An 18,872-nucleotide genomic window follows, 5' to 3' on the forward strand; every position below is an offset into this window, starting at 1 on the left:
ACCCGCCCATGGGCCGATGGTTGCGGCGCCTCGCCCCCTTAAAGGGGCAGCGGACGGGCGAACAACCGCCTCCCCGGCACGGACCCTGCGGTCCGGGTTGCCACACCGTTGCCCAAGAACGTGGCAGGGGCAGCAAGTCAGGGAAGGGTCCCCACCCCCAACACCCGAACGGGTTCCCCGGTCGGTACCGGTGCTGTCCTTCGGTGTCCCCGAAGGCCAGCACCGCGCCAGGCCGCACCGCCCGCTGCGGGAGGGCGTCTTTTCTCTCCTTTAATTACGGAGGGTTCGTTGCCTTAAAATAAAGCTGTTGAAACGCCTCCCTAGGCTGCAGGCACCACCGCAGGTGTCGGTTTGTCTTTGAGGCGTCCTAGAATTTGGGCAAAAGAAAACCCAAGAAACCTGCCCATCCGTCAGCATCGAGATTAAAATGAGGTGTAAGAGAAGAAAGCTAGTTCCCTACCTTCGCTCCACGACAGTCAGATGCATCGTCGAGACGCGCCTACATTTTAAACGTGTTTACTTTCTACCGAAGGCACATTCTAAACATGAAGACTGGCACCAGACTGACCCATCACAGTTTTTGTTCCTTTTTTTTTGGGGGGGGGGGGGCATTGGGAGTGAATGAACCTAAAAGCAGTAAAAGAGATAGCAGCTTTTCTTAAGTATTAAATAAACTGTCCAAAGAGCAACTAGAAAATGTTAACGGGTTACTGAAGTGCCTAACTGGAAAAAAAAAAGGAATCCGCAACAGCAGCAAGAAGCCAGCAAGACAGCTGTAGTAGCTTTTCAGATAAAGAACAGATCCAGCCAGCAGCCTGCTAGAAGTATTCTGCCATTATGCAGCTGTTTTACAGTTACGAGAGGTGTTTGACAGCAAGCGGTGCCCCATTTTTGTAGGACGTAAAAGCTTTGGGAATGCCCTGTCCACCCATGACTTTTAAAAGCTACAAAGAACTTCCACTTCCAGACCAAGATGAGAACAACTCACAGGGATTCCCTGACACATCTTTGTCCACAGAGCTGGTACCTTATACTTTGCTGTTATGTTTTGGTGGTTTGATTTCACACACTTCCTGTCATTTTTAACGGTCACCCCCAGATAAGCAAGTTTGGTATTGGGAGCACTATGACACCCTGATTTTATCTTTCAAGTAAAAGAATCTTTTGAAAGCACCCAAAACCTACTTAGAAATGCTGCATAACATACCAAAGGGAAAAGGATGAGGAAGGATAAGAAGGGCCTCTCATCTTTCTCAAGAACAGCCTAGACAAATTTCTCTTCACAAAAGCGTAAGCTTGTTCAGGACAGGTTTGCAATATAAGATACTAGTAATTAAATCGTAATAAAAGGAACACACATTATATCTGCTAATGCACTGGTTGTACCTTTATTGTTTCACCTCGTTCACTAACAATTCAGTGGTGCAAGGTTACCATACACAGTTAGATATCTGCATTGCACACCTAAGGCTATACAGCAAATGGATCAGAATTAGTACAAATACATGAACTATATTTACATTTTGTATACTCAAGCTCCAAATATTGAATATATTTACAAAATAAAATAAGAAAATGAAAACCTGAAATTAATGTACAGTGTTGCTGATACACTCCTTCGCTGGGATGAAATCAGTTTGCAAAGAGATTTGTTCAAGAAGGCCACTTATACAGCATATACCTTGTATACCTTGTGTACAGAGAGATTAAACAGGGAAATGGGGACTGCAATTAAAAAAAACAACTATGTATTTCAGTGCAACAGCATGTCTAATGTCCAAATTCAAGAACCTTAGTCAACTGCACATGAAGTATGAACAAGCAGAGTGGAAAATTAAGAACTGATCCTGGGAAGTGCTGATCATTCAAGAGTCCCTCTGCTTCTAGTCCCTGGTTTCAAGGCAAGCAAGAGGTAGTTCAGTACTGCTCAGGATCAGGCCATTAACCTGGCAACATTAAGAATTAAAGACTTACGACCTCCATACCCTCAGTTTTCTGAATACACAGCTGATCCTGTTAATTTAAAAACTGTTCCAAATAACATTGGACACAACCGTCTGGTTAGTGTTGGACTAGTTTTGATTTCAAATACTTAGAATGCATAAATGGCCTTCTGAACAAAAAAAAGTCAATCCTGTTCTTGAACAGCTCATATTCTTAAACAAGGAAGCACAAAATTAATACATTCCTGCTACATACAGTACAGTTCAGACCACATATTGGGGTTATTAACCACAATGGAGAGATGCAATGCACACAGGTTAGAGACCCATTTTGAAGTACATTCAGCAAACCGTTCCAGAGCAGCATTAGTATCCTTCCTTTGAGCAGCAGGTTAACAGCTGCATCTTCAACAAAAACACCCACCACAGTATAAACTAACACAAACTAGGGCTGTGCAAGAGTACCAGAAAGATGCATAGGCATAGGCAGTATTAGTTGATTGTATAGTACCAATGGGTGTTATACCAAAGCTAATCCTCTTTCTTATCTAATGTGCAATTAATTACAGATGTATAAATATACAATACATTACATAAAATTAAATCCCTGTAAATTAGATAACAAGCAGCAAAAAGTAAAGTCTTTGCTTTGAAATACCTTGCTAATCAGTAATAAGGACTATTAGACACTGACCAAAAAACCCCCACTTCCTCAGCGGTCAGGAAATAACATTCCTTTCCCTTCTGCATCCCAGAATATAGGAATCTTCTTTAAAAAGGTACTTAAAGTGCATTTCTAAAATACAGTATAGGAGGTTTAGTTTAGTTTTAAAATATCCAGGAAGCTCCAACACCGACATGATTTTTCAATGAACAAAAAAAAGATAATTTTCTCCTTCCTTTTAGTGGAGAACATAAAAACCCAAACTACAGCACAGTTTCACACTGGTTCTCTCCAAGGAATGCCTATCAAGTTTACTACTAGTGCTTATGCTCAATGGGCTGGCAGGCCCACGGCATGATGCCTCATCTCCAGTGGCTGAGTCCCAAGAGCTGTCTGACTCCAGGACTTCACATACACGCAGCACGTAACCAAGAGTGGGTTTTTAAGTGTCAAGAGAAGGCAGCTTAGCACATTTTTCCCTTCTTGCTCTGTTTCTAAAAAGAAATTTCTAACATGTTGGGCTAGATCAAAAAAGCTTTGAAGTGAATGGAAATCCACTTTTTTTTTTTCTTTGTTATCCTTTTAAAGAAAACTTTAATTGATTTCAGTCCAGTTTCAAGTAGGGAAACTGATGTCTCAAAGTAGGCTTCAATAACTGGTGAAAAACTGTAACTGTATGCTTTTATGTCAGACCTGAAAATAGTAATGCCCATTTGAACTCCACACAACAAGAATCTATTTTGTCACAGATTATGCAGCTTTAAGAGATACTGATGCTTAAAAATAGAATTTTGCTCTTCTGATGATCTGTTATCCGCATAGACATCAAGTCATCAGAAGCTGCTTGGAGTCTTTAGATAGAAAAGTAACATTTATGCAACACAGCTGTAACACTTCCAGCTCTGTTTATACAAGCATATAAGCATCTCTCTCTTCCTGCTTTTAAAGGAAGATCCCTTAATCACGTTTCTATGCAATGCCTATATCCCCTTAAGTTCATTTTCTGGCTTATCCAAAGCAAAGACTTAGCAAACTAGTTTTCTTCTAGTTAAAAAAAGAAAAAGATAAAAATTAAAATGCTCTCAGTGTGTCGCAAAATACCACCACCTAAATCACTACGCCTCCTCAAACTGGTTCCACTTTCATTATAAACAGTGGTGATGGCAGCAACAACTTAGTGCTTAAAATTAACCTAATTCTTGAGATCGGCTTAGCTCCAGCTTGAGGAGCTCTCTTGCAGCACCAGCAGTCTTACTTATCCACACACTGGAACTGCATTATCATCCATTGCATAACAAAGGAATATCATCACTGTATTAAGAGTCACACACAATTAAACAAGACAAAACCAGAAGAAAGAAAACAAAACAAAACATCCCTATTATGCTCCTGGGTCCCCAGGATGCTCCCTCACTCTGGCTTCCAGTTCTGAAATAAATCTGAGGACCACAGGAGATAGCATAAGTACATGATTTAGCTTGAATACTATCTCAAAATATATAAAGATATGTCCTAGCAAGTGTCAGACTCCATCTCCCTGCTCCTTTGCCAACCATGCATTTAAGAGGTCTCATTATGCATTGCACTTTACTGAAGAATGAAAACCCCATAAAGATAAAAAATTGCTCAACTGATGCCAGTCCCACGTACACTTTTGACCACAGAATTTCCAGTTCGTGGCGTGACTGCTGATGAGTGAGCTGTATCAAAATGACCTTCTTGAGCTGGAGTGTGCCTAGATGTGCCTACTGTAATAGCGGAACAAACCCCTTTTACCTCTCCCTTGAGAGGTCGGAACCTCAGGATGAAATTCCTGTACATTCCCCAGGATCACAGCTAGCCCTATCAATGCCCAAGGTAAGTCAAGAAAATATAGCACAGCAGTCTGAAACATAGTAAAAGAAAACAAACAATCCCACCCACCCACCCCCCCCTGCCCCCGACAACCCGAGAAAGACAAGTTCACTTTTCAGAAAGGAAATCCATTCTGCTTTCCTTTCTTGGGGCAAGGACCAAAACTTTGGCCACAAGGAGAACTTACATTGTCAGTCAAGAACTAACACCACCCAGCTGATCTCCAAGAAGCCAATTATTACAACCCACTGACCAGGACCAGAGTCCACTCGATCCATTCTCCAGGAAGGATTAATTCTGAAGTTTAACTAGGGGGTTTTAGCTGATGAAAACTGTAGCAAGGAAATTCAGAGACATTCAACAGTTATTCCAAAAGGAAGTGAAAGTGTCCTGCTGTTCCCTGGAGAATACTGCGAGTGCTAGGTCTAGAAAGTATTTTGTAGACAGAGGATGCTTTCCCCATGAACAGATGGGACATCATCTGAGTATTACAGATAAGGGATGCATGCATAAAGCAGGCCTTTCAGAATGATGCCGTCGAGCAGTCTATCCTAACATACCAATGACAACCATGAATCTCTTCCAAGAGAGGTGAGAACTGTTGCTACAGGACCTCAGAAGTCAGGACTAAAAGCAGAAAGGGGAGATACTGCCCTCCTGTGGTGATCTCCTCAAAGGGCTCTGGGGAACCACCACACTGTGCCGCTTCCACTTAACATTCTCCATCTGTCAAATACGAGGCTGAGCATCTAAAACTTTAGGAATTCTATCTAATATTTCAGCGATGTGGTTTATTTTTCCTCACATCAGCACAAGTTCCATCTCCTCCGCTCAGTTCAGAGGCAGAGGAGTAAGTGTTAATGTTTTGGGAAAGAGTTAAAGCCAAGCCCTGTTCACCTGCAACCCCACAGCAAGGGTTTAAAGGCAGATTATTCTAGCCAGCCCCTCTTGGTTTGTTCCGTACCTTTTTCCAGCTCATGCCTTAGCCTGTTGGACCCTGGAAACTCAAAAACTTACACCAAGTCCAAAATCCAGTCTGCCCAGATAGATTTGTCCAATATCAGCTTTCAACAGAGTTTAAATTAGAGGCTGGATCCAGAAAGCCTGAGGAGCTATTGCAGTTCCTGGCTGGGTAATGTCTACACAGAAGAATTTATCTTTCCCTGGCATTAGAACTTTGCCCTGAGGGAACCAATGACTACTGCCAAGTCACAAACTGAAAGAAAAACCTGCAGCAGTCTAGACAGACAACAATGGACAGTGGGACAGACACCAAAAGGTCAGTTGGAATGGGAAAACAATTGTTATAAGAAAAAATAAATAATTTTTTTTGTCTTTTTAGAGTCGTGCATAATAACTCCATTTTTTTGATTTTTTTTTTTCTTTCTCATTTTGTTTGGCCACATGCTACTAGTACAACTCTCGGTACAAGTGAAAAGAAACAAGGTAGGGTTAGAATACCTAGAAAATGTGCTGAAGGAGTTGGGAAGGTAGGGGATGTTAAGCCACAGGATTACATACAAGAGAAACTGTCAAGAATCACAAAGAGAAAATGAGAGGTAACACTTTATCTATCAGAAGGTGAGTTAGAACAGATGAGAACATTACATGGACTCAGTACTTCAGCTGGCCCGTGCGTCTTCGAGCCAGTTTTGACCTGTGCAAGAAAGAAGTAAAAAAGTATTTGTTGAATTCTGGAAGTTTATTTTTCTTCCCTCCCCACAGTTTGTCCACTTTTTTTTTAAATCCTTTCGTATCGTCCTAGTTTACGCCGTATGTTTAGAAAGTAAAATGTATCAAAGGGTGTAATGAGAAAGACTTCTCACTCTTCTGCTGCGCTCCTTTAAAGATGGGATCTTTTTAAGGACTGCACTATTAAGAAATTATTTGATGCTGTACCGTAATATCTTAGTTTTAAATTAATTTTTTTTTTACTGAAAGGAAGAGCTACTGTAGCGTAGTAAGATCCCTTCAGCAAGCAGGGGATGTCTGTGACCTATGTTAAAGGGAAGGCTTCTAGAGAACTTCAAAAAAGGGAAGGAAATGAGAATATCTGCTTTAGCTCACAATCAAGAGAACGAAGAGGCAGTCCAGACCCGCCCACACAGAGGTAGTGAGAAGCTTTATGAATTTGTAAAATAGCAATACAAAGAAACACTTTTGTAGCCTCCAAATGTAGTATTGTATGAAGCATACCACGCATGTTCAAACTGGCTACATCCATTAAGAATGTCACAAGCCAAAGCAATAGCCACTGCAATTCCTGAAATACAGGGCTTGTTTGACCTTTTTATTACTTTTTTTTTGTTGCACACCCTCCTCCCTCCTTCAGTTCACCCATCTTGTCAAATTCTTCAGAACAAGATTAAATTCTGTGACAACCTAGCTGCTGCTTTGCTTATGACTATCTCGCTATCTTTGTGCTTTGCAGCATTGTCTGCCCATGAACTGCCTCTTACCGTATCGTGCCAGCAAGAAGTGGATTGAAGGCATATAACCAGTCATTCATGTCTTTGTCATTGATGGCCTGGAGCAGGACCCCACGATGCTTTGTGCATACACCAAACGTGTTGGGTGTCTGGAATATCAAGGACAATTTAAAATACTGAAGTCTACAAGCACAGAAGCTGATGCACACTTCCTCTTTGAGGAAGAGTTTGCTATGTCACATTCCTAAGACCCACAAGACCTAAGGTCTTTCATACAAGTTTCACTGGTCATTTCCAGGATATTATTAGTCAGTCAAATGGAACATCTCCCACAAAATACAGTTTTAACTCATGAGTGTGGACTTTAAGAGCTGCTAAGATGGAGCTGCTAAGTAAAGTTAATTTGATTCCTTTTGTTTGTCTGTGCTGTTTTGGTGGTTTTTTTCTAAGCAAACAAAAAACCCCACACAACTCCAAAACACCACACAAATGAAACTACAAAACCCAAACACACAGGGTGATGGCACCAACACACGGTCATAAAAGCAAATACGGTGTGTAACAGCAGTCATTTTCAGTTTCTTGTTCAGCTGTGTCCGTAACATAAGACACCCTGAACAAACTGGGAACTCTGTGGGCAGAATCATCAGATGCCAGACATTCTCCAAGACACAGATGCATTTTCCTCAGACCAGAGATGACGCACAGGATGGTATGGATGCACTACTACCTGTAATGTTCCTGCTGTGTGGGTAAATAAACAATAGCTCTCAGACTGACCTTCACCATTGCCTGTTGATCCTCACTGTATTCCACCTGAGCTGTGGATAAGTTTATGATTCCTCTTTCTACAGGATCTTTGTCACTGTTATAAATAAAAACATAGGGACGGCGAACCACCACAAAGTGCTTGGCCCAGGAGCTGGAGAGTGGCTCCTTGAAGTGGAGGTATCCTTTCTTTGAGACCACGGAGCTGGAAAAGAACAAACCAAAACAAACCCACAGATAAACGGGAATACATTTTCCCCTAAATAACGCACCTACTGAGTATCCCTGTTAACTGCAAAACATTGCATAAGATCCTTGGTCCTTCATTTGCCTGCAACAGTATTATGAAAAAGTTCGTCTATAGCAAGCTGAATTCTGTCTTCAAGAACTACGCAAAAGTCTGGCAGAAAGAATGACCCACAAAGATCTCTACTTCAGTGATCTTCAGCCATGGTTTTGATCATAACAGACGTATTTAAGTCACTGGAAATCCTGTTCGTTAAGTAGATGCAGAGAATGAATGCTGCAGAGATCAAATATCAATATGACCTTCATCAATCCTGCCTCCATCATACAGGACTCTGCAGTTCTGCTATCACCTGTTTAATTCACCTTCCTAAATGGGGCAAAGAAACTACGAATCTCAGAAGGCCCTTGTGACAGCTGTCAGGAAGCCATGATCACACAACAATAGAAAACGTACCCTGGTCTGATTTCCTCAATATCAGGAACGAGGTTTAGGAATTCATTCTTTCCAGCTCTGGCAAGATAGGAAGTTTCTACTGTAGGAATTAGCTGGAACTGTTCCACCTCATGACAGGGACTGGAGGCACGAGAATTTGCTTCTGGTGTCCTTTAAAAAAAAGCAGAGAAAGAAAAGTAAATCATAACAAACCAACTGAATGTGACAATGGAATTTAAAGTGCATCTACAGCCTAGCCTGTCTTACAAGTTTCATCCTCCAGTCCGGATTTTTTGGACGACATTGGGATCCTTCTGTACAATATCAAATAGCATTTCCCTTGAAATCTGTGGAATAAAGCTTATAATAACTGCTATTAAGTTGTTTCCCCACTACTTCTCCCTCGTTTCTCTTGCCAAACACAGTTACAACACAGATGCATGTCTTACTGTGGTTTGATGTAAAATGTACTACTACATCAGCACTCCTCCTCTCAGGGATGTTAAACTGAGAAGGTACAAATTACATGTCTTTCACTAAGTAGTTCTTCCCAATTTCATCAAAAATATCTTCTATAGATACAGCTGAGAAAGATAAACAGAGATTACTGGCCAAACTGGTTTATTCTGGGTTGTTGTTAGTAGGTCTTTTTAACAGACCTCTGAAAAGAACTTGTGGACTCTACACACTGAAGATGCACTGGTCACTGTGCTGACAAGCATCTGACTGTTCTTTCAGCACAAAGGAAAAAAAAACACTTCAAAAGAACAGATGGGGAAAAACAACTGTGCAGAGAGATTGGAGAAGACAAGGCAAGGGGGCTGTACAGAGAAATATCTGAAGTAGGGAAAAGGAAGAAAGGGGGAGGGAAAAAAAAAAGTCAGAAACCAGCAAAGACAGATTTGTGAAGCACTAAGAAGTAATGTTTTTCTATTAATACCCTATACTTACTTCTGATCAATTGAATTGCATCTTGAATCCACCAGAGAAGGGCAGGTAGATGAAGGTGTGAGGGTTGCACTGCTGAAACTTGACACTGATGGGTCCCGCCCAATTGGAGAAATATCCGACAACTACAAGGACAAATATAGGCAAAATATTGCAGAAGAGGTTTTTTTGTAGCTAGTGTTCAGTCCTGTCTAGAACGTGGCATTCAGCATGCTGAAGGCTCAGATAATAGGAAGTACTTCTATCAGCCATTTCCCTACTCAGTATTCAAACTTTTGTACACAACCATCATAAACCCATCTGGGGGTGAAGATACAATGGCCCTTCTGTAGACACAGCTTGTTATTAGTGTCCTACACTTCTGATTATTCACACCCTGACTTCCTCAATAGAATTAGACTATCCAGTTTGCAACTTGTGTCCCCTGTGCCTACAGTCAGAGTTTTTAAAAGAGCCAACTTATCCTTTTACATAGGGAAAGGGTATGTAGGGAAAGACAGTAAGAGCACTTCCAGTCTGCTAATAAACTAGAAGCTACACTATAGTCCAAATTCACACCACTTCTAATTCCTGCAATAGTCTTTGGAACCTGGGGGTGAATAGCCAAATACTTCCAACAGACTGAAAATAAAGAAAATTACTAATAAGTGTTTTGTCTCTTCATAGTATCAACAGATTCCACAAACTACAAATATATAGCTATTGTACTACAAATGTAGTGTATTGTATTGCATGAAGTATTTACCTTACAGTCGCTGATGCTGTTGTACACCTGGTTAAATTCCCGATTGAAAGTGTGAGTAAGAAGCTGCAGACACTAAGGTGGGGGGTGGGGGGAACAAACAACACACAGAGAAGAATTTTACATTAAGATTTTCAGAGAAATTTGAACACAAGAGGCAATTTGCCAAGACACACTTGGCAGCTCATGAAAGAATAAACAAATTCTAAACTGCTGTGAAAAATCCCAAAAGAAGAGGGTAATAATCACTTCCCTTCATAAAATTAAAAAGTTTCATTTACAGAACTACTAATGAAGGGGAATGTGGTACAATTTAGACCCATGATGCTTTTCTCATATTATACCTTGGTGGCCAGCTCTTTCTCCCGATCCACCAGGCTCTCTATATCTGCTGAGTCATAGCCACTGCTCTCACTGGGCGTCACAGCACTCTCAAATGTTGTAGTTGAAATTTGTGAGGAAATGCTGGTGGAGGTACTGAGGGTTCCACTGCTCAGACTGGGAGACAAAGAGTCACTCAGGGACTTGGGGATGCTGTCACCAAGCTTTTCACGAAGCAGAAGGAAATGTCGGGTTTTTTCCACCTAGTAAGAAAAGAAATCAGTATCATCTGCTCCAGGATGTTGCCTGTTTTACAGGCACTGAATTCTTATGCATTCTTTTAAGATTCATACCACCAAACATTTTCCCTGGGGATGGGAGTTTACAATGGCACTAGAAGTTGAGTCTGCCTTTGTTGAATACACTAAGATTCTGAACTGAAGATTCTACTCAGCAGCCAGCCATACACTTTCTATCTTCTCTTTTGGAGAATTTATTTAAATCTTGACTTTGGGAACCTGTTCAGCTCAGTCAGTCTCACAGAGGGTAGACTAAAGGCAAATTCAAAGATACAGTTGTGCTTTTTCTTTCACTTCCTCTATCTATTTACTCACCTCATGCAGCAGCTCCAGTTTCTCCAATTCCCATTGATGCTCTAGAATGAGGCTGTCACCCCTGGGCCTCCAACCTGCCAGGTTCTCTTCTCCTCGCACATATGCCACAGATGTATCCAGGACTTTCCTCCTCCTCCTCTGCATTCCTGAGCAGTAAAAAAACAACATAAGACATGTTAAAAACATAGCCAGAGGGATGCCACTAAGAAACACCTATCAATTAGCAATCTGTGAGGAACCAACACTTCTGCTGTTTGGCTGGAAATATACAAGGCAATGATTTCATTAACAGCAATCACACATCCCAAAGAGATTTGATTTAATCCAGCTTGCTTTCTTCATTCAGGTATCTTCTAGTGACCGTGATATAATGCAAACTCCAATTCAAACACAAGAACTTCAGCTGCTAGGTCTTAGAGGAAAAATATACTGATACTACGTGAACTACGTTCCTTCCAAGTTATCAAGCTTGCATCAGATATCAGCAGTATCTTCAAAAGACCAAGAGAAAACTTGATTGCTGCAAAACCAAGTCTCAACTGTGCTAGTTATGAGCCGTGTTTATTATGCCCCCTAAGTCTATGACTCAGGTACCTGCCCAGTTTCCTGATACACCCATGTCAGCAAATGTAAAGTTTTCAGTGAATCCTTGCTTCACTAATGGTAAACACAGATTTAAGTTGGAAGTAAAAGCCTGCCTAAGTTTTTTATGGAATAGCAATGTTCCATTGCTCCTGTGAAAAACAGGAACTGCTTCCCATCAGGACAGAAGTGTTCACTCCATTCTGCCTATGAAATTTTCTGCAATATTTCAGTTTATAGCATCTTTATCACTTGAACAGCCAGTCACTGCTTACCTGGACTTCCTGTGTCTGCCATTTTGCATAAACTTAGTTCATAAATCCCCGTTACTCGATTGCTGTTCACAAGAAACCAGAAGGGGGGAGGAAAAAAACAGCTATTATCTTCAGAAATAAAGTGCATTACCTTTAGTTAAGTGATCCCCAAATTAGAAGTTTAATTATAGTTGTTAGTTAGAACTACATCTGAATTCTAATGTTGACATAAAATAGCCAGGACAGACTGCAAGATCTCTAAAAATGGCATTTCCCCCATGTTCCTCTCCACCCCGCATTAGACTCAGAGAGCAGCTGCTGCAGTAAATTCCAGGCCAGGATCAGGGTCATCTATGTGCAAGCTTGAAAAATGGATCTCTCTTCCCAACTGTTCAGTCAGAAGGCTGGAAAAGGGGTCAGTAAAGAGAGAAGCCATCAGAGTTCCACTGAAATAAATGCAAGAAAGAATGTTCAAAACCAGACTGGAGAACTGTATCTAGGTAGACTTCCAAGGAAGAAATAAAGAAAACTAAGCTACATTCTCCCCATGCCCTCTAAGAGAAAAAGCATATGCCGACATAAAACATTGATACCAAAATTGGTAACTGAACTTACGAATCTGGAGATTTGGAGTAGCCACTGCCAAAGAGATTGCGTAGTGACCGTGGTGGGGAGATCTTGGCATCTCGTGAGTAAAAGACCATACAAACATCCTTTGTTATAACAGCAGGCTGAATGCAGTGGTCAAGCTAAGAGAAAAAAACAGTAATGAATGAGTGGCTGCAGACAACCATGCCAAGTTATACTGCTTCCCTCTTTTAGTGGGACAGCTTTTTGAAATTTGTTCTTGTTTGGGTCTTTGGTGAAGGGTTTTTATATGTGTTTCTGTGAAAGAGAACTGTCAAATTTCTTGATGCTTCTTGTGGGTGAAATAATTGTACTACACAAAACAACAGTGTCTTGCATGCAAAGCCAAGAGCTAGGCCAGTGTTTGTAACACTAGTAGTTCTTACTTAGCAACATTCGCCGATTTCAGTGGATATTCAGATACAAAGATAGATAAAATGAGGCACAGAAAGGTAAGGAGATCACCAGTTTCACTTCACATTTGTTGCAAGGCAGTAATACCTTGACATCAAAATGTTAACTGTGAATAGATTTTTCCACCCTGTTCTCAGAAAATGAATAAAGACTTTCACTGGCTTCCGGATTCAAAATCAGTTAGTCCAGTAAGTATTCATCTCAGGTACACACAGTCTCAAATAGTTATAACTTGAGTCACAAGCAGAAAGGAAGGCACAGGTCTCTAACCTCCAGGTAAGCAGAAAGGGTCATATATATCTTCTCTCCATATGGTGTCACTCGATTGAGGAGAAGGGAGTTATGCAAGGAGCTATCCCAAACAGCTTCAAACCGATAGAAAGTCCTGGAAAAAAGTACAGTAAAAACTCAATAGCAAGAGTTCCTCTGCATCCCTCTCATTGGTCAGTGTAAAGCATCTCTTCCTTGACATCACCCACTATGACTCTCAGTGGCTTAGATAACAAATACTTGAAGCAAAGACCTTCTCTTCTTTCCCAAGATTGCTTACTTCTACCTCAAATAGTTTGGCATAAGAGACCATTGACTGTTATGAAAAAAGACTCATCTAAAAGAGAAAAGAGGGAATACAGAAGAGAACAAAAGCTGTCATAACACTACAGGGAAGTCAGCACTAACGAACTGTGTTTCTAAACATACAGAATTCCTCTCTATTGCTTCACGTGCAATTCAGCCCAGCTGGACCTCCAAAGTGCATGGGAAGAGTCTTTTTTTATAAGCAACGCTCATTCTATACCGTATTTTAGGACTAACATATAGCAACAGAAGAGATCCCTCTAATACTTAGTCTTATAAAACCAGCAGCTTCTGATAGCAAATCAGAATGATTGATAGGTGGGGATAAGTCCTATATTCAAGCGATAAAGATTTCTATGTCCCTACTAGCTTCAAGTAAAAACTTGCAGATCTAAAAATTTTTAAAGAAGTTTCTTCAGTTTGGTACATGGAAAGAAAGGAGCTGAAGGCTCCCACAGTTCTACCCCAGCAATCAGGAAAGTTCATCTGTTCAAGTAAAAGGTGAGAGACAGCATCATACACAGGACAGTTAAATCATCAGATCCAGAGTCACCATTACACTCTCTCCTCTCTAACAGGGGCTTAGGGAAATGAGCTTTCTCCTTTCTCACAGGTAGAAACTGATTTAATGTAGGCTCCTTTGGAAAGAAGTCCTATACCCTTATACAGGAATACAGCACGCTTTTTTCCACACTGGTAATGGAAAAAGAAGGTATTAATTCTTCATCACCTCCACATAATTTCCCTCCCAAATGCCCTTGCCATTGAGGCTTTCCATCCCATTTCGAGTCCAAATGATGTGGTACTAAAAGCAACAAAGTGCTTCATGTATATTATTTTTTTACAAGTTATATCTCTAAAGAGCTTCTGTACTAATGCCGAAGGCCAACTCAGAAAAATAGAAAAGACAAGCGACAAAAAGCAGCGTGGGGTGGAAGAAAGAAATAAAAAACAAACTAAACCAAAAAGAAACATGAAACAGCCTAAGAACAGACATATCAGAAACAAAGAGTGCTGATGTCAAACAGACTTCCCAAGAATCCCCTTTTCCTGATACCAATTACACAGTTCCGAGCTAATACATTGAGACACCAGGAACTGGGCAATCAATTAATGTAATTTGAGAATATTGCTAAATACTGTTCACATTTGAAGAGCTTAGGAACTTAGGAAATTACTTTTAAATGTCTTGCTTCTATTAAAAATGCTACAGAGAAACATATTCTAAAGGCTGAGCGGTAACTTTAAAAGCATTGTAATGTAATAATCCTTACTTGAGTTAGATTAGGCAAACAACACAGGTTGTCCTCTAACCCTTTACAAATCTGTGTTGAGTCCTTATGTTTTAATCTTTCGTCATGTCTTAGTTATAAGAGCAATTTTATAAACTCTTAGCAAGCTCCAGATCTACTGTGTGGGTGGAAGAAAAAGTAGTAAAACCTGGTTCTCCACTGATGGGAAAGCCAGCGCACCTAGCCCCTGAATCAGCTCTGCACCATTTGCCAAACACGACTTCTCATCATGAAGAGAGAACACAGGTGTAAATGTTCATCAGTGCAGAACTAAATGCCCCTCTTCAGCAAAATGATGATTTTTGGATGAACACCAAGTTGAAGTCAAGTATAGCTTCGAGACAGTTACTCTACTGGATTTTGTTTAGCCAGGAAGTTAAATATACAGAGCCATGCCTGTCCAAACCAGAACTTGCTAGAATAGTTATAGAGGGAGACAAAAAAAAAGCAGAAGTGAGCAAACTTCTTTCAGCATTGCCAACAGCGCAAGGAGGAAATTGGAGCACAGAACAAACAAAGCATGGAAAACAGGAAAAAGAGGTTAAAGGCACCAATGTATAGTTAGAACTGATTTTTAAGTGGACTTTAGCATTAGTGAAAGGTGGTGAATTGAGAGCATTGAAGACTTGAAGTCTTCTATTTTTCAAAGAGGCAGAACACAGAAAGCAGAGTGCAAATTGTCCCCGATTGTGCAGCCAGCATGCTTGGCTGTGATCCAGTCTGGAAGGTGAAAGAGGAATCCAGTCTGAGCAGCTACTACATGCCTCGCTTCTCTGCCAACTGGTAAACTAAGCAGCAGCAACCACATGGTTAAATTTTAGATGCAAATCCAAGCTAAGAACAGAGGTGGAATGCCAGACACATGGCAGCCACTGCTTTTTGTTCAGTGCAATTCTGAGCTGGAATTTCAAGTAACCTAATCATTCAGTCCTTGACTTGGTACTTCAAAACATGGCAAGCCTTACAGAGTCAGAGACAGTAAGAAACTCCAGATTTAGTTCTTTGATACAGAACAAAGGAAGAAAATAGCAAGGACTACAAATAGGGACTGTATTCTGATGGCACATTTTGAGAATCAGACTGTACGAAGGAAGGTATCTCTTACACGTGAAAGAAAGTTTACCTTCACAAGTCCACCACTGAATTGTACCTGAATAAACCCCAGACACAAAGGAGGAGGAGGTAAACTACTTCTGGAAGAGCTAAGAGGTGTGCTAACAGAATTCAGTAAAAGCTAAAAGGGAAGTGGCAGCAATACAAATGGGACATAAAGCATTCTATTTTCAAGAATCTTTATGTACAAAGGAAGCAAACAGAAAATACCTAGGCATATCCTTATCAAGAAAGAGCCTGTGAAAACACAGAAAGAGCTTCAGTTAGTGCAGCCAAAAGCAGAACAAAAAGGCAACAGCTGAGAGGAACGGAACAAGTGGACTTGAAACAAACAAACAAACAAACTATACCGACCAGAAAACAAGTCTGCAGACCATGAGCAAACGTAAGACATATCCCTTACCAGGGCTTCAATCCCACTCCATCACCCTGCCATGTACTCATCCCAGAACTTAAACCTTAGCATTTTGGTAAAAGATGGGTAACAGCTTCACTTCACTCACACTCCTCGCTCATCCAACTGGCCCACCTAATAGAAAACTACAGAGCTATAATTTCTTGAAATTGCTAGAGAACAGAAAGTATAGGGCTTTCCAACTGCAAATCCAATAGTATCAGACTGGAAACTAGCAACAGTCCCCTTACGTTCCAGTTACACTGATCCATTAATTCAAATACACTAAAATACCCACGTCTCAGTGGGAGGCAAAGAATAACTGCTAAAAAGACCTGTCACTGTGTGCATTTACAGACACTAGATGGCAGAAAGACATTCAGTTGGTAGGAGTGGTGTCCTGAATCCACCTTTAATATCGCAATGGTATTTCAAAGTCCAAGCCTCTAGTGGAGGAGGAAGAAGCCATTTCAGCTCCTAGAAGGATACTGCCTCCAGCATTTAGCAGCTGCAGCAGAGATGGGCTCCAAAACAACCCCCTCCCCTCCGGAAACACTCATTCAGAGTTAAATTTCAGAGATATTCCTGCTTTGCACCAGCTAAACAGAGCCAGGGAGTGGTCAAGTGATTTGGCTGATGTCAGAGTAGGGAGAGGCTGTGCCGGCAATGCAGCATTCTGCTTCACTGCCCTTTGTTGCAGACACTGAAGCAAAACAATGTGGAGTCTGACTGATCTTTACAGCAATGCACCCTAATGAGGAGACACACACAGCCAGAAACCTCTCAGACAGGGGCCCTGCTGTTGCCCAAATGACTGCAGTTACATGGAACAGACACCCCCTTATTAGAACTGGAGTCAATTTGTGATACATCTGTATAAATCCACAAATTATAAAGTTTAATTTACAAAGCATGGCTCTCGCTTAAATTGTCACATGCTTGTTCCAGGAATAATACAGGTATGTACACATCCATAAATATATCCCCCGAGATTGCCCTTGTACTTCCATGGTGTATTCTAGCAACAAACCTTGATGTCAGTTTAAAAGTTCTGGGTTAAATTCTGAGAATACCTTAAGCTGTTCCTTTCCATCCTCCCTTTATGGTGCTTACACATGGAAAGTAATTCAAATACATTATCAAGAAAACCTCCATGCAGACAAGTGGACTTCAGCTTTAGCAAGAATTTATGGGAACGTTCATTCTCTATCCGTATGCCCTGTGCCTATGGAATTCTACATTTAATAATTAGCAACATTCCCAGCTTTCCAAACATCCTACCGATACCTCAGAAATCAAAGAAATTTTAGATTCCTGCTAGAGTGCTCACTTTATTCACTTACCTATTGGAGCTGTGAGAGGACTTCAGGTATTTTGCAGAGATAATATTCAAAGACAGAATAGCATCCACAGCAGCTTCATCTACCTCTGCTTTATTTCTTATACGCCCTGAAAAGGGTAGGAGGGAGAATAAATTAAAACTAAGCCTGAAACACAGAAAGAATTTGTTTTCCCAAATATCATTTCAGACTATGTGATTAACAAGCAGCTGTAAGTGGAAGTTGCAAAACTTAAGTTTTTCCTCTGGATCTTTTTCAAAATTCTCCTCTCACAGCCAATACCCATAAAGATGACGGAATCTGATACAAAGAGACATTACCATTAGTACTTTTTCTTCCTTACATAGCAACATGCAAAAGAATATACTCACCAACAACTAGCTCTCGCACATCTTTCCAGTGCAACTCACTGCCCTTCTCATGGATGATGGTGACTGTGATTCTACGCTGGATTCCCTGGTAGAGTTCAAAAACAAAACATTGGTGAAGTATTCCCCAACAGACACACTAACATCATCTATTTTGCACTTATACTGCAAAAATGAAGCAAATAAGATCATTTAAATTAGTCTGTAACTGTGACAAAGCACCTATGTGTTTCAGGGCCCTAAAATTAACTTAAGAGGAACATTACATTCGCATATGTAACAGAAATTACACCTCTCACTCCACAAAGGCAGAGGTTTTTTAACCTAAAATAGTACTGAAATTGTTGCTACGGTCTCAAAGAAGATATGTAGGGTCCCTGGGATATATCAGATTGAACACAAAACCAAGCATATACTTGGGTAATGTGTGCTTATATACTTCTATGTTATATTAAAGCGTGTATACCAAAACAAAAAGTGTATATACCAGAAGTTACTAGAAAATAGCAACTACTCATGCAGCTATTCTCCTCCTTTGTCACACGTATCTGTTACAAGTCAAAATAAAATAAAATCTTGTAATAGCTGGGAAGAAGGTGAAATTGTAGAATAGAAATAAACACCACATCTGAAAAAGAAAAATTCGCCAGGTGTTGGTTGCAACAGATTCCACTCTTCCAAATGTAGAAGACAACCATCCAGGGAGAAGGTGCTTTGTGTGTAACTGTTTGAAAAGAAGTTGAAAGATGTTTGCCTATATCGTGGATTTGGCAATGGAATTACAGAGACTAGAATTACTCTGGTTTGAACTGAAAGTAACTGATGAGGACACAAGTAAACCCAGAACTGAGTAACATTTTTATTAACTATTTTTAAGGAAATTCTTGGAATATGACCATTATTCCTAAGCTGTAAGAACTGTTCCTACCATTTTAAGAAAGGGACGA

General features: G+C 40.6%; 1 protein-coding gene across 2 annotated transcripts in view; it reads right to left on the reverse strand.

Annotated features, from left to right (window-relative positions):
* Positions 1-4,619: 4,619 nt before the first annotated feature.
* Positions 4,620-18,872, reverse strand: part of KIF1B (kinesin family member 1B) — an 89,500-nt gene continuing 75,247 nt past the window's right edge. For both annotated transcript variants that reach the window (XM_010577336.1, XM_010577335.1), the window contains 13 exons: positions 17,929-18,013; positions 17,561-17,666; positions 13,113-13,227; positions 12,417-12,550; positions 11,823-11,884; positions 10,966-11,111; positions 10,375-10,614; positions 10,034-10,105; positions 9,292-9,413; positions 8,362-8,511; positions 7,671-7,863; positions 6,921-7,039; positions 4,620-6,118 (listed from right to left, as the gene is read on the reverse strand). In XM_010577336.1, the coding sequence (XP_010575638.1) occupies positions 6,076-6,118; positions 6,921-7,039; positions 7,671-7,863; positions 8,362-8,511; positions 9,292-9,413; positions 10,034-10,105; positions 10,375-10,614; positions 10,966-11,111; positions 11,823-11,884; positions 12,417-12,550; positions 13,113-13,227; positions 17,561-17,666; positions 17,929-18,013 (1,587 nt within the window). In that variant the 3' untranslated portion in view covers positions 4,620-6,075. The remainder of the gene's footprint in view (positions 6,119-6,920; positions 7,040-7,670; positions 7,864-8,361; positions 8,512-9,291; positions 9,414-10,033; positions 10,106-10,374; positions 10,615-10,965; positions 11,112-11,822; positions 11,885-12,416; positions 12,551-13,112; positions 13,228-17,560; positions 17,667-17,928; positions 18,014-18,872) is intronic.

This window comes from Haliaeetus leucocephalus, unplaced genomic scaffold (assembly GCF_000737465.1).
Source record: "Haliaeetus leucocephalus isolate CR32 unplaced genomic scaffold, Haliaeetus_leucocephalus-4.0 Scaffold556, whole genome shotgun sequence".
Lineage (NCBI taxonomy): Eukaryota > Metazoa > Chordata > Aves > Accipitriformes > Accipitridae > Haliaeetus > Haliaeetus leucocephalus.